This window comes from Styela clava, chromosome 5, assembly GCF_964204865.1.
Source record: "Styela clava chromosome 5, kaStyClav1.hap1.2, whole genome shotgun sequence".
Classification (NCBI taxonomy): domain Eukaryota; kingdom Metazoa; phylum Chordata; class Ascidiacea; order Stolidobranchia; family Styelidae; genus Styela; species Styela clava.
The window spans coordinates 19781760-19796686 of record NC_135254.1 but is presented as its reverse complement, the minus strand read 5'-3'; the positions used below and the strand labels follow the sequence as shown (position 1 = coordinate 19796686).

Below are 14927 nucleotides of genomic sequence, written 5' to 3'. Positions count from 1 at the left end.
ACTAGTGGGACACGACATTTTCGAGACACCCCACATTGTTTTCCTTTTACTTCATTTTTCTTTGCCAAACACAATTCTCCAGCTAGATATATACAGTAGAAAAGTATAAATAGACTGGATTAATTTTTCGTCACAAAAAAGTCGTTCAAATTATAGTATAGTTGGGTGTTTGTTCTGTGTAAACTATAAAAAATGAATTTAACAGGACGAAGAGGATGTTACATTTGAAGACGATGATGTCCTTCATCTTCTGTCAGAAAAGGCCAATTGTGCTTTGGATATTGAAGACATGGTTTGTTTACCAGTTTGTTCATTTATTCATTTTTTATATATTTGATGAAGTTACGTAATAGTTATTTCGAGACGCATCTATTTTTTCAGGATGGCATCACATCAAAGAAATACCAAACTCCAGTAAATATTGCTGAATGTGACGCCATCAGAAAAGTTCCTTCAACATTTGGAAAAGAATATATCCCTAGTCTCCTGTCAGAAACTGTAAATTCTGCATTGGACGGTGAAGACAAGGTTTGTTTAAGTAAATTGACCTGTGATATTTAAACATTGATTTGGAAACGTGGTACAAGTAATGCACCATGTACTGCTGGGACACGTGGAACAAGACGTACATGAAATTTTCAAGACATCCTACATTGGGTTTCTTTCACTTATTTATTTTTCCGCCAAACCCACTTCTCTAGCTAAATATATACAGTGCAAGAATTTAAAAATATAGGATTATTCAATTGTCTCAAAAAGTAGGGCAAATTTTAGTTAGGTCTTTGTTTTGTGTAAACTTCAAAATATGAATTTAACAGGACGAAGAGGATGTTACATTTGAAGACGATGATATACTCAGTCTTCTGTCGGAAAAGGCAAATTCTGCTTTGAACGGCGAAGACAAGGTTTGTTTATTAATAACTCAATATTAAGTAGAATGAAATTGGATTCATTTCTTATATTGAATGAAATTACGAAGTAGTTATTTCAAGACGCATTTATATTTTCAGGATGGCATCACATTAAAGAAATACCAAATTCCAGTGAATATTGCTGAATGTGTCGGCATCAAAAAAGTTCCTTCGACATTTGAAAATGAATATTTTCCTAGTCTCCTGTCTGAAAATGTAAGTTCTGCATTGGGCGGTGGAGACAAGGTTTGTTTGAGTAAATTACCCTTCGATATATAAATATTTATTTGGAAACGTGGTACAAGTAATGCACCATGTACTATTTACGCATCTATTTCCAGGATGACACCGCATCAAAGAAATACCAAACTTCAGTGAAAAATGCTGAATGCGACGTCATCAGAAAAGTTCGTACAACATTTTTAAAGTACATTTTTATATACCTAACTTCAAACCAGTTAGTGGTGAATGATGCTCAAGAATATCTATCCATATTCTATGTTGCCTTATATTTTTCCAAACTGTTTAATATCTAACAAAACGAGTACAATTGTCAATCTCCTGGAAGCAAAAGAATGCACTGTCTTCCATAAATATTTGTTTTTGATGTCAAGAATATTAAACCGAGTAACTGAGCATCGATAACCGAGCATCGATATTAAATCATTCGATTTAAAATGAAGAAACAACTCAATAGAATAAAAACCTGTTTTGTATGATCGTGAAAATGAATGGGAACATCAAATTTAACGAGTTGGCAATCATTAAAATTCATATATAAAGTTTCCAGAAGCTTCAACTGTATTTGATATATCGTTTTATTCACCTTGCTAACAAAAGTTTAATTTTTCTGCCACAGATCTCAGATGAAATGCTAATTTTTGAGGCTGTTGTCATTTCTATTCTCGACAATATTGATTTGCTTCCAAAGGTTTGTGAATTTTTTATCTTGACAAATATAAGAACTACAATAAATAAACACAGGAGTGGATTATTTCGTTGAATGAAATATTAGTGGTTTGTTAATTGATCTACATAATTATTTGCATATTGAGTTCATTCTACTTTTTTTTTCTTTAACAAGTGAAATTCTTCAGCTAATTATTTACAAATTCGAAGTGTTGCTAAGAATGTAGTTAGGCAAGATTAATCCCTCGTCTTACAAATTAAATTTTAAAACAGTTAGGTCTGTGTTTTGAGTTAAATAACAAAATTTAACAGAACGGCGGAGATGCTTCATTTGAAAACGATGATATTCTTAGTCTCCTGTCAGAAAATAGCAATTCTGCATTGGACGTTAAAGACAAGGTTTGTTTAAGTAAATTAAATTGTAATATTTAAATACTGAGTGGGATGCGTGGGACAAGTGAGACACGTGGGACTATTGGGGCACATGGAACTAGTGGGACACGATATTTTCTAGATACCCTCTACATTGGATTCCTTTTACTTCATTTTTCTTTGTCAAACGCAAATTCCAGCTAAATATATATATATACAGTACAGGAGTATAAATAGACTGGATTTATTCTTCGTCTTGAAATGTCTTTCAAATTATAGTATAGTTGGGTGTTTGTTTTGTGTAAACTACAAAATATAAATTTAACGGGACGAAGAGGAAGTTTTTGGGTAAATTAACCTGTAATATATAAATATTAATTTGAAACGCGGTACAAGTGATGCACCATGTACTGCTGAGACACGTGGAACAAGTCGTAGGCTACTCGAAATTTTCGAGACACCCTACATTGGGTTCCTTTCATTTTTTTTCACCAAACGCAATTCTCCAACTAAGTATATACATTGCAAAAATTTGAAAAGAGAAGATTATTTACTCGTCTAATAAAGTAGGGCAATTTTTGTTAGGTCTTTGATTTGTGTGAACTACAAAATATTAATTAAACAGGAGGACGAGGATGTTACCTTTGAAGACGATGATATCCTTGGTCTTCTATCGGAAAAGGCAAATTCTGCTTCAAGCGGCGAAGACAAGGTTTGTTTATCATTAACTCAATATTAAGTAAAATGAAATTGAATTATTTTCTTATATTTCAACAAATTACGAAAAAGTTATTTCAAGACGCATGTATATTTTAAGGATGGCATAACATCAAAGAAATACCAAACTCCATTGAATATTGCTGAATGTGACGCCATCAGAAAAGTTCGTTCAACATTTGAAAGCGAATATATCCCTAGTCTCCTGTCAGGAAATGTAAATTATGCTTTGGACGTTGAATACAAGGTTTGTTCAAGTAAATTAAACTGTAATATATGGATACTGAGTGGGATGCGTGCGACAAGTGAGACACGTAAGACTATTGGGAAACATGGAACTAGTGGGACACGACATTTTCGAGACACCCCACTTTGGATTCCTTTTACTTCATTTTTCTTTGCCAAACACAATTCTCCAGCTAGATATATACAGTAGAAAAGTATAAATAGACTGGATTATTTTTCGTCACAAAAAAGTCGTTCAAATTATAGTATAGTTGGGTGTTTGTTCTGTGTAAACTATAAAAAATGAATTTAACAGGACGAAGAGGATGTTACATTTGAAGACGATGATGTCCTTCATCTTCTGTCAGAAAAGGCCAATTGTGCTTTGGATATTGAAGAAATGGTTTGTTTACCAGCTTGTTCATTTATTCATTTTTTATATATTTGAAGAAGTTACGTAATAGTTATTTCGAGACGCATCTATTTTTTCAGGATGGCATCACATCAAAGAAATACCAAACTCCAGTAAATATTGCTGAATGTGACGCCATCAGAAAAGTTCCTTCAACATTTGGAAAAGAATATTTTCCTAGTCTCCTGTCCGAAACTGTAAATTCTGCATTGGACGGTGAAGACAAGGTTTGTTTAAGTAAATTGACCTGTGATATTTAAACATTGATTTGGAAACGTGGTACAAGTAATGCACCATGTACTGCTGGGACACGTGGAACAAGACGTACATGGAATTTTCGAGACATCCTACATTGGGTTTCTTTCACTTATTTTTTTTTCCGCCAAACCCACTTCTCTAGCTAAATATATACAGTGCAAGAATTTGAAAATATAGGATTATTCAATTGTCTCAAAAAGTAGGGCAAATTTTAGTTAGGTCTTTGTTTTGTGTGAACTTCAAAATATGAATTTAACAGGACGAAGAGGATGTTACATTTGAAGACGATGATATACTCAGTCTTCTGTCGGAAAAGGCAAATTCTGCTTTGAACGGCGAAGACAAGGTTTGTTTATTAATAACTCAATATTAAGTAGAATGAAATTGGATTCATTTCTTATATTGAATGAAATTACGAAGTAGTTATTTCAAGACGCATTTATATTTTCAGGATGGCATCACATTAAAGAAATACCAAATTCCAGTGAATATTGCTGAATGTGTCGGCATCAAAAAAGTTCCTTCGACATTTGAAAATGAATATTTTCCTAGTCTCCTGTCTGAAAATGTAAATTCTGCATTGGGCGGTGGAGACAAGGTTTGTTTGAGTAAATTACCCTTAAATATATAAATATTTATTTGGAAACGTGGTACAAGTAATGCACCATGTACTATTTACGCATCTATTTCCAGGATGACACCGCATCAAAGAAATATCAAACTTCAGTGAAAAATGCTGAATGCGACGTCATCAGAAAAGTTCGTACAACATTTTTAAAGTACAATTTTATATACCTAACTTCAAACCAGTTAGTGGTGAATGATGCTCAAGAATATCTATCCATATTCTATGTTGCCTTATACTTTTCCAAACTGTTTAATATCTAACAAAACGAGTACAATTGTCAATCTCCTGGAAGCAAAAGAATGCACTGTCTTCCATAAATATTTGTTTTTGATGTCAAGAATATTAAACCGAGTAACTGAGCATCGATAACCGAGCATCGATATTAAATCATTCGATTTAAAATGAAGAAACAACTCAATAGAATAAAAACCTGTTTTGTATGATCGTGAAAATGAATGGGAAATTCAAATTTAACGAGTTGGCAATCATTAAAATTCATATATAAAGTTTCCAGAAGCTTCAACTGTATTTGTTATATCGTTTTATTCACCTTGCTAACAAAAGTTTAATTTTTCTGCCACAGATCTCAGATGAAATGCTAATTTTTGAGGCTGTTGTCATTTCTATTCTCGACAATATTGATTTGCTTCCAAAGGTTTGTGAATTTTTCATCTTGACAAATATATGAACTACAATAAATAAACACAGGAGTGGATTATTTCGTTGAATGAAATATTAGTGGTTTGTTAATTGATCTACATAATTATTTGCATATTGAGTTCATTCTACTTTTTTTTTCTTCAACAAGTGGAATTCTTCAGCTAATTATTTACAAATTCGAAGTGTTGCTAAGAATGTAGTTCGGCAAGATTAATCCCTCGTCTTACAAATTAAATTTTAAAACAGTTAGGTCTGTGTTTTGAGTTAAATAACAAAATTTAACAGAACGGCGGAGATGCTTCATTTGGAAACGATGACATTCTTAGTCTCCTGTCAGAAAATAGCAATTCTGCATTGGACGTTAAAGACAAGGTTTGTTTAAGTAAATTAAATTGTAATATTTAAATACTGAGTGGGATGCGTGGGACAAGTGAGACACGTGGGACTATTGGGGCACATGGAACTAGTGGGACACGATATTTTCTAGATACCCTCTACATTGGATTCCTTTTACTTCATTATTCTTTGTCAAACGCAATTCTCCAGCTAAATATATATATATACAGTACAGGAGTATAAATAGACTGGATTTATTCTTCGTCTTGAAATGTCTTTCAAATTATAGTATAGTTGGGTGTTTGTTTTGTGTAAACTACAAAATATAATAAATTTAACAGGACGAAGAGAAAGTTTTTGGGTAAATTAACCTGTAATATATAAATATTAATTTGAAACGTGGTACAAGTGATGCACCATGTACTGCTGGGACACGTGGAACAAGTCGTAGGCTACTCGAAATTTTCGAGACACCCTACATTGGGTTCCTTTCATTTTTTTTTTCACCAAACGCAATTCTCCATTTAAGTATATACATTGCAAAAATTTGAAAAGAGAAGATTATTCACTCGTCTAATAAAGTAGGGCAATTTTTGTTAGGTCTTTGATTTGTGTGAACTACAAAATATTAATTTAACAGGACGAAGAGGATGTTACCTTTGAAGACGATGATATCCTTGGTCTTCTGTCAGAAAATGTGAATTCTGCATTGGACAGTGAAAACAAGGTTTGTTTAACTAAATTAACCTGTAATATTTAAATATTGATTTTGAAACGTGGTACAAGGGATGCACCATGTACTACTGAGACACGTGAAACAAGTCGTACTCGAAATTTTCGAGACACCCTCCATTGGGTTGCTTTCACTTTTTTTTTTTACCCAACGCAAGAATTCGAATAGACTGGATTAATTGTTCGTCTTTAAAAAGTTCGTTAAATTATAGTTAGGTCTTTGTTTTGTGTAAACTACAAAATATGAATTAAACAGGACGAAGAAGATGTTACATTTGAAGACGATGATGTCCTTAGTCTTCTGTCAGAAAAGGTCAATTCTGCATTGGTCGGTAAAAACAAGGTTTGTTTGATTAAATTAACCTGTAATATATGAATGTTAAGTGGGATACGTGGAACAAATGAGACACGTTGGACTTTTCGGACACGTGGAACAATTCGTACACGAAATTTTTGAGACATTCTTTATTGGGTTTTTTCACCTATTTTTTTTCCACCAAACGCACTTCTTCAGCTATATATATACAGTACTTAAATTTGAAAAGATAGGATTATTCACTCGTCTCAAACAGTAGGGCAAATTTTAGTTAGGTCTTTGTTTTGTGTAAACTTCGAAAGATGAATTTAACAGGACGGAGAGGACGTTACATTGGAAGACGATTATGTCCTCAGTCTTCTGTCGGAAAAGGCAAATTTTGCTTTGAACGGCGAAGACAAAGATTGTTTAATATTAACTCAATATTAAATAGAATCAAATTGAATTCATTTTTTATATTTGAAAAAATTACGAAGTAGGTATTTCGAGACGCATCTATATTTTCAGGATGGCACATCTAAGAAATACCAAACTCCAGTCAATATTGCTGAATGTGACGGCATCAGAAAAGTTCGTTCAACGTTTGAAAACGAATGTATTCCTAGTCTCCTGTCCGAAAATGTAAATTCTGCATTGGGCGGTGGAGACAAGGTTTGTTTAAATAAATTTACCTGTAATATATAATAATTAATTTGGAAACGTGGTACAAGTGATGCACCATGTACGATTCACGCATCTATTTCCGGAATGTTATCTATCCATATCTAATGTTGTTCTATATTCCCAAAGCGTAATAATATTTAACAAAACAAGTGGAATTTGCATTTTTCTGCAACAAAGGAATGCACTGCTTTTCGTAAATATTTGCTTTCGAGGTCAAGAATATCGTACCGAGTAATTATCGACATTAAATGATTCGTTATAAAATGAAAAAAACGAGGCAATAGAATAAAAGCCTGTTTTGTATGATCGTGAAAACATATGAAAAATTTGAATTTAATGAGGTAGCAATCAATATAATTTATATATAAAGTTTCCAAAAACGTCAACTGGACTTGTCAATCGTTCTATTCACCTTACTAACAAAATTTTTCTGCCACAGATCTCAGATGAAATACTTTTTTTCAAAGCTGTTGTCATTTCCTTTCTCGACAATATTGATTTGCTTCCAAAGGTTTGTAAATTTTTCATCCTGCCAAATATAAGAACTACAATAAATAAATACATGAGTGGGATTATTTCGTTGAATGAAACAATATTAGTTAGTTAATTGATCTACGTAATTATTTGCATATTGAGTCCATTCTACCTATTTTTTCTTTAACAAGCAAAATTCTTCATCTAATTATTTACAAATTCTTAGAGTAGCTAAGAGTATAGATAAGCAAGATTAATAATTCCTCGTCTTACGAAAGTCGGTTGAATTATAAAATAGTTAGGTCCATGTTTTGTGTAAACTACGAAATATGAATTGAACAGGACAAAGAGGATGTTACATTCGAAGACGATGATGTCCTTAGTCTTCTGTCAGAAAATGTCAATTCTGCATCGGACAGTGAAGACAAGGTCTGTATAAGTAAATTAACCTGTAATATAGAATGTTAGGTGGGATACGTAGAGCGAGTCGTAACGAAATTTACACCGTTTAGCCTATACATTGGGTTCATTTCACCTATTTTTTCCTCACCAACGGCAACTTTCCAAGAAAATATATACAGTGTTAGAATTCATTTAGACTGGATTAATTCTTCGTTTCAAAAGTCAGTTAAATTATAGTTAGGTCTTTGTTTTGTGTAAACTACAAAATATAAATTTACCAGGACAAAGAGGATGTTACATCTGAAGACGATGATGTACTTAGCCTTCTGTCAGAAAAGGTCAAGGCTGCCTTGGATTGTGAAGACAAGGTTTGTTTTTTAGCTTGTTCATTAATTCATCATCTATATATATTTAAAGAAAATGCCATATAGTTATTTCGAGAGGCATCTTTATTTCCAGGATGGTACCACATCAAACAAATATCAAACACCAGTAAAAAATGCTGAATGCGACGCTTTCCGAATGGTTCGTACAACATTTGAAAACGATGATATCCCTAGTCATCTGTCAGAAAATGCATTGGACATTGGGGACAAGGTTTGATTATATAAATTTACTTGTATAGCGTATAAATATTAATTTAGATACGTGAGACAAATGAGACACGTGGGACTATTGGGAAACGTGGAACTCGAAGTTTTGATTGGGTTTCTTTCACTTATTTTTTCTTCAACAAACGCAATTCTACAGTTAAATATATACAGTACTGTACAAGAATCATGTTTCAAAATGTCTGTTGAATTATAGTATAGCTAGGTTCTTGTTTTTTGTAAACTACAATATTTAAATTTGACAGGACGAAGAAGATGTTTTATTTGAAGACTGTGATATTCTTAGTCTTATTCCAGAAAAGGCCAATTCTGCTTTGGAAGGTGGAGACAAGGTAACTATAAAATTTACGACTATTGAGTTATTGTAGTTGAAAATGACGTTGAGTTTAAATTGCTCGTGGAAAGGAATAACTTCAAAAGATTTAGAGACAAACTTTATTTATTTGCTCCCCAAAAGTAGTGAATGCCTCATTTTGTTCAATGAAACCTTGATGATCATATAAATATAAACAATCTATGTCAGGGTGGTCCAAACTGCGGGCCGCATGCGTCCACAAGTGCACATGTCTTGTCACTAAGTTTATTTTACATCTGTTTGAATGACATTTACAACAATGAGACGTTTGCTTAATAACTTTATATATAAACCGTCAACTGGAATTGTTACAGCGTTTGATTCTTCTTGTTAACAAACGTTTAATTTTCTTACCACAGCTTTTAGATGAAATACTTCTTTCGAAAGATGTTCTCATTTCCCTTCCGGACAAAATTGATTTGGCTTCAGTGGTTTGTAATTTTTTATCGTACATCTAAAAGATGCATAAACGGAGATTTAGAAAATAATCTAAGTAGGCAGTATGAAATGTCATTTATTAAATTTTAGTTTGTTTTGTGTTGAATAAAAAGTCTGAATTTAATAGGAAGAAGAAGATGTTTCATTTGGAGATGATGATATTCTTAGTCTTCTGTCCGAAAATGTAAATTCTGTTTTGGACGGCGAAGACAAGGTATCTATATATATATATGATATACGACTATTGAGCTATTATATATTAGCAAGACATTCGCACCCACGCACATTTGTAACCAGGGACAATTGTACATATGCTGCCCTATACAGATATATCTCGGGTGAAAATGACCTTAGGTTTAAATGACCCGTGGGCTCAAATATTTACAGGTGCAAATGTACTGTCATCATATTTTTTTTACATTTGTTTGAATGGTATTCGTTACCATGCGGCGTCGGCCCAATAACTTTATGCTGATTTGCGAATATTTATGACACTGATTAGTTCAGGGAGAAAGTTGACATTTGAAAACATCAGATACCAAAATTCAAATTTCGCTTCATTAATAAAAGAATACATGAGGGTTTTAGGAAGCATACAATGCATGTAAAGCATATAACATATATATGCATATTGTTTTTTGTTAATCGCAATAATACTCAATTTAAATATTTTATTTATTAATCTATAAATATCCATTTCTGTTTTCGAGTTATATTGATTACAAATTGCTGCTTAATGAAATTTATTTGGTAACGAGCGTTGAAACCATTTCTCTACTTTCATTTACAGATGAAATATTCACAATTAGAGGAACCTCCACCTCCGTGAATTCAAAAGATTTTAACGATGAAACTTTAATTTTTTCAATAAAATTTTCTAGTCAGAAAATCTGTTTTGTGTATTTCTTTCGTTTGACAAAGTTTGTTCGCATTTTTTGCCAAACAGCTAAAACTGTCCGAGCAGTCGCTGCTGAGCTATGTTCGAGTACTTACAATAAAAACACAACAATGGTAGCTATATCTAGCAGATGTTATTGTCAGTGGGTGTCATACGAAACATTAATATTGCTTTTGATAGTTACTAGAGATGTATCGATACCATCGAAAAAATGCCAATTCCAATATTTCAAAATAGACAATAAGTTTATTTCGTCGTGCAAGAAATCACAACACAAATTCAAAATAGGAAAAAGTAATTATGCGTTACAGTAATGGATTTCATTGCAATTGACTGGAGGTCGCGAAGGACCAGAGATAGTCATCATAAGTCTGCGACACCAAGATTAAAAACGAGTTAATAAAAATTGAAACAAATGAAAGCAATAAGCACAAAGAGAAACTTATTCATTCAATAATTAACCAACAAGATTGATATGAATCATCATATATGATTTGGAAGAGAATGTAGAAATAAAAGTCGGGGAAATTCAATTGATATACAGTAATTATAAAAATAATTCACCATATCATTCAGCTGTACTTCTGAACAATAGCAGCGATTAAATATTTTATCTATTGTCATATTTTTATCTATTGTCATATGCAACATAAATCGAGCGATTATTTTATCTGATGAGAAAAATGCAAATATTCCTTTAATAGTAATTATCATCTTGAGTGTACGGGGCGGGCAGGATAATTAGTTGTATGCGAACATTATTTCGACTTAAAAAACTGATATATATATAGGAACATGATAAAATATGATTGCGTGAGATTCAGGTGCATAACTGACGGTTCACTAGATCAGGGCCAATACTCGAATCTGGATACTTGACTAATCAAAATGGCTAATGGCAGAATGGAGGCATAAAATTACGATTTAAATCATTGTGTTTTGAAAAATATTCATATTATATTACTTGTATATTACTAGATTTAAATCATCAATGTTATTCATATTTGTCAAACTTGAAACGTAACGCCATTGCCAGATTACAGCATCATATTATTACTTATCGATCTTACGCCACCACCAAGTCCATGCTTCGATAAATACAATGACATATTAACAGAAACTTCGGGAAAGCAGACAAAACCTTAAATAAGGTTTAAAACGTTACTATGAAGAAAGGAACGGTAATGCAAAGATAAGGACATGCGTCGCTCACTCATAGATATATATGCTGCTAGACTTCTACTGCTTGAACATGTAGGCAACACGCGCGGTTTCTTGGAAGCAAACTGCTCAATAACGCGCTGATTAAAGTCATGCATCCCAGAAATAACGTCTCTGTGAATGGATAAAACAGCCAAGGAATTTAATCTATCTTGCTTCATTGTGTTTCTGAGATACGTTTTAATACGCTTCAGCGTGCTGAATGTTTGCTCCGCGTCGGCGGAAGAAATAGGCGTCGTCAAAATGATGTCCAGAAATTTTGCAGACGCCGGAAAGGTAGTTACTGGAGTGTTATCTATGAGGAACCCATAGAGCGCGCAAGTTGATGTGATGTTCAAAAAAGTTTGATTGGTGTATATACATCGCAATTCATTTTCCAATTTACCCACGTTTATCATGGGGTAAAATTTGGAGACAGTAGCCAACAAATGGATGGGAAATTGACGTGCAAATTTTGAAAAATTTTTGGGGTTCATCAAAGAGAACGCGGCAAGGTGTTCAGTGCGCAGACGATCGCCTATTTGATTCACCAGAATGTCACAGCATTCCTTTGCAGACAAAATCAAACGCTGCGTTGTTTGCCCGCGGCGTAAAGAAGCACTCCATGTGTCGTCGTATTTTATTGTTTCCCGGATACGAGATACAGCATCGCAGAAGTCTGAAATACACAACTGCACAGACGCTCCATCCATTAGCCTTGACTGCAATGCGCCGTATAATACATCCACGTGATAGAATATTGTGGAGAAAAAATGAAAACTCACCATCTTCTAGCAGACGCTTTAGACCTGCCGCCTCCCTCACAGAGCGTTCGTCCCAACCCGGAGAGCTCTGAATGCCATTGAAACACTCAATGAGCTCAGACCTAATTTCGGACACGCCCTGCACCACGCGTGATTGGAAGTTCCAACGTGTTGGTGCACAAGCTGGGAGACGGCGGCTACATATCTGGCGAAGGAGGTCAGAGCGCTTCGGCGAAACGGAAAAAATTGAAGAAAACCCCGAAACATTTGCAAAAAATATACGGACGAGAGGGGTATCAAGACACATATTTTTAATAACGAGGTTAAATTGGTGTGCATAACAATGTAAAAAATGCGCATGAGGAAAATCTTCTTTTATATAAACTTGAACACCATGTTTCGACCCACTCATGACTGCCGCGCCGTCATAAGTTTGAGCTATCAATTTTGAATTCGCGTTGTAAGGCTGTAACACTTCTTTCAGTACAGCCGATATCCCGCAAGCCGTGCGATCAACGATTGGTACAAAGCTGTGAAATCTCTCGGTAGGTTTGCCATCTTTCACAAACCGAAAAATTACAGCCAGTTGGGAAACGCACGTGATGTCAGTTGTCTCGTCAGACTGAATCGAAAGGAACTGGCATTCTCAATTTCCAGAGCCAAATGTTGTAAATAAATTTTATACATTGAGTCGAGCAAATCATTTTGGATATCCTTAGATGTCCCTTTCGAAACAGTTGCGGCATCAAGATGATCTTCCAATACTGTATCTAGGGATGCGGTGTATTCCACCATATCCAAAAATACCCCTCTATTAGAAGAGCCAGCCCGTTCATCGTGCCCACGGAGGGACAGCTCGTGACAACCAATGAACTTCAAAACATCTATCAATTGACCGAGAACATGGCGGTTTTTCTCGACGTTTTGGTTGTGCCGACGAATAGAAACCGCGCGTCCTTCATCCAACTGTGCTGCAATATTAACATTTCCGAATGTTCGGTATTTTACTGCATTGTCCAGATGCTCCATAGAAGATTGATGATCTCTGGCACGCTCGGAAAGATGTTTAAGATCTCTAAAACCAAATTTACACCAACGTGAGTCACGGGCGGTAGCAAAAAGTAGGCAATAAAAACAAAAAAGTGCATTTTGTCCTCGCTGTAACACAACCATTCGTGTTTTTTATACCAAGTTTCTGCGCAGAATGTACGCCGACGCTTTCCTCCGTCGTGGGATTGTTCCAGTGAACAATTTTTTGGTTGATAAGGCCCAAGACGTTGTACCTCCAATTTTTGTTCCAGCGGCAGCTGCGAAAACGGAGTGCGAAGTAGTGCATCAACCTTATTCATTATGAGGTCTAAGGATAAGAAATGCGAAGCCGGAAAGAAGTGAGGAGCTCAAAAGGAATGTGGAAAATCGAAAGCAAATGAACTAAAGGTCTCTAACTGATTCAAATAGCGAAACAAGCGACAAAAACGAAGGCGAGGAAACTATCAACTCTTCAAGCAACCAACGAACGAGAAGGAATGCGTGAATATGTCAACACGTTGTTGTAAGAAACGTCGGCATTGTGTCGTCATAATTTCGGGGCTAGCCCCGATGATTTAGTAAAAGAAACAGAAAACAAGCGAGACAATCGCGGCGAGTGGAAGATAAAAGAGAGAATACGATATACAATGAGCAACCGGGACAAAATCGGCGTCGCCCCGTCGACGTTCGGCGAAGGCTTTGCGAGCGAAAAATGAACCATGTCGGGAGAATATGGCTAGTGTAGACAGTCTGTGCAGCCGATATTGAGGTATTTTTCGAATATTTTCCATTATACCGAAAAAACAACCGGGGCATTGCCCCGGTTGGCCCTATTGACGCGCCGCCACTGAACTAACCCCATAACCGACTTGGAATGATAACCGGACGAGAGGCCGTGGTTTGCCATATGGATCATGGATAAGCCGTCTTATCGGCTTTCCTCTCCCCCGGGATAAATATGTAAATCCTATCCTCTCCTGTAAATCCTAATTAGTGATGGGACACTGGGTGTCACTAAAGAATCCTGAGTTTCGATTCGATAATTCTTCGGTCTCCGACGGATATTATTTTGTGATCAAACAAACACGATCCCAAGACTTTTTATATCTGATATAAAATCCAAGCGTCTTTACAAACAACTGAACAGTCAGAACACAGACTACCTGAAATTTTTTGAAATGCATGACAGTACCAGTACCGGTACCGTACTCCAGCCAGTCAGCCAGATGGCCAGTGTAATAGCCTATTTTGGGGTCTCAAGTTGCAAGTACTTCCAAGTTCCAGTGGGGACATAGCTTAGCGAATTTTGCATATGTTATTCCTAACCAACTAAGTCCGTACTGCTGTACTGTAAGTAGAAGTGGATGTGGTACTAAACTGTACCAGACCTAAAATTTTGTGGAGTCAAGAAATATTTATCTATTTTTGAAAACATTATTGGCAGGGCAGCAGGGCAGAAATTCAGCCAGAAACAAACAAAACGTTAATCTTGTAAGGCGGTAAGCTGGAATAAGAACACAGAAACAAAAGTTTGACCTCTAATAGACTAGTACCAATACTGTAATATGATGCAATATACAGATACCGGTACCGTAACGTTATACCGTAATAGACTGT

The 14927-nt window shown here is 35.0% G+C and overlaps 1 protein-coding gene across 1 annotated transcript in view; it reads left to right on the top strand.

Annotated features, from left to right (window-relative positions):
• Window positions 1–10325, top strand: part of LOC120344762 (uncharacterized) — a 28271-nt gene extending 17946 nt beyond the window's left edge. The window contains exons 40-66 of the mRNA XM_078113136.1: window positions 206–292; window positions 382–528; window positions 819–905; window positions 1011–1157; window positions 1253–1318; window positions 1771–1842; window positions 2133–2219; window positions 2818–2904; window positions 3010–3156; window positions 3451–3537; window positions 3627–3773; window positions 4064–4150; window positions 4256–4402; window positions 4498–4563; window positions 5016–5087; window positions 5378–5464; window positions 6069–6155; window positions 6417–6503; window positions 6984–7127; window positions 7579–7650; window positions 7956–8042; window positions 8297–8383; window positions 8475–8612; window positions 8872–8958; window positions 9341–9412; window positions 9547–9633; window positions 10210–10325. Of these exons, the coding sequence (XP_077969262.1) occupies window positions 206–292; window positions 382–528; window positions 819–905; window positions 1011–1157; window positions 1253–1318; window positions 1771–1842; window positions 2133–2219; window positions 2818–2904; window positions 3010–3156; window positions 3451–3537; window positions 3627–3773; window positions 4064–4150; window positions 4256–4402; window positions 4498–4563; window positions 5016–5087; window positions 5378–5464; window positions 6069–6155; window positions 6417–6503; window positions 6984–7127; window positions 7579–7650; window positions 7956–8042; window positions 8297–8383; window positions 8475–8612; window positions 8872–8958; window positions 9341–9412; window positions 9547–9633; window positions 10210–10248 (2607 nt within the window). The 3' untranslated portion in view covers window positions 10249–10325. The remainder of the gene's footprint in view (window positions 1–205; window positions 293–381; window positions 529–818; window positions 906–1010; window positions 1158–1252; window positions 1319–1770; window positions 1843–2132; window positions 2220–2817; window positions 2905–3009; window positions 3157–3450; window positions 3538–3626; window positions 3774–4063; window positions 4151–4255; window positions 4403–4497; window positions 4564–5015; window positions 5088–5377; window positions 5465–6068; window positions 6156–6416; window positions 6504–6983; window positions 7128–7578; window positions 7651–7955; window positions 8043–8296; window positions 8384–8474; window positions 8613–8871; window positions 8959–9340; window positions 9413–9546; window positions 9634–10209) is intronic.
• The last annotated feature ends 4602 nt before the right edge of the window (window positions 10326–14927 follow it).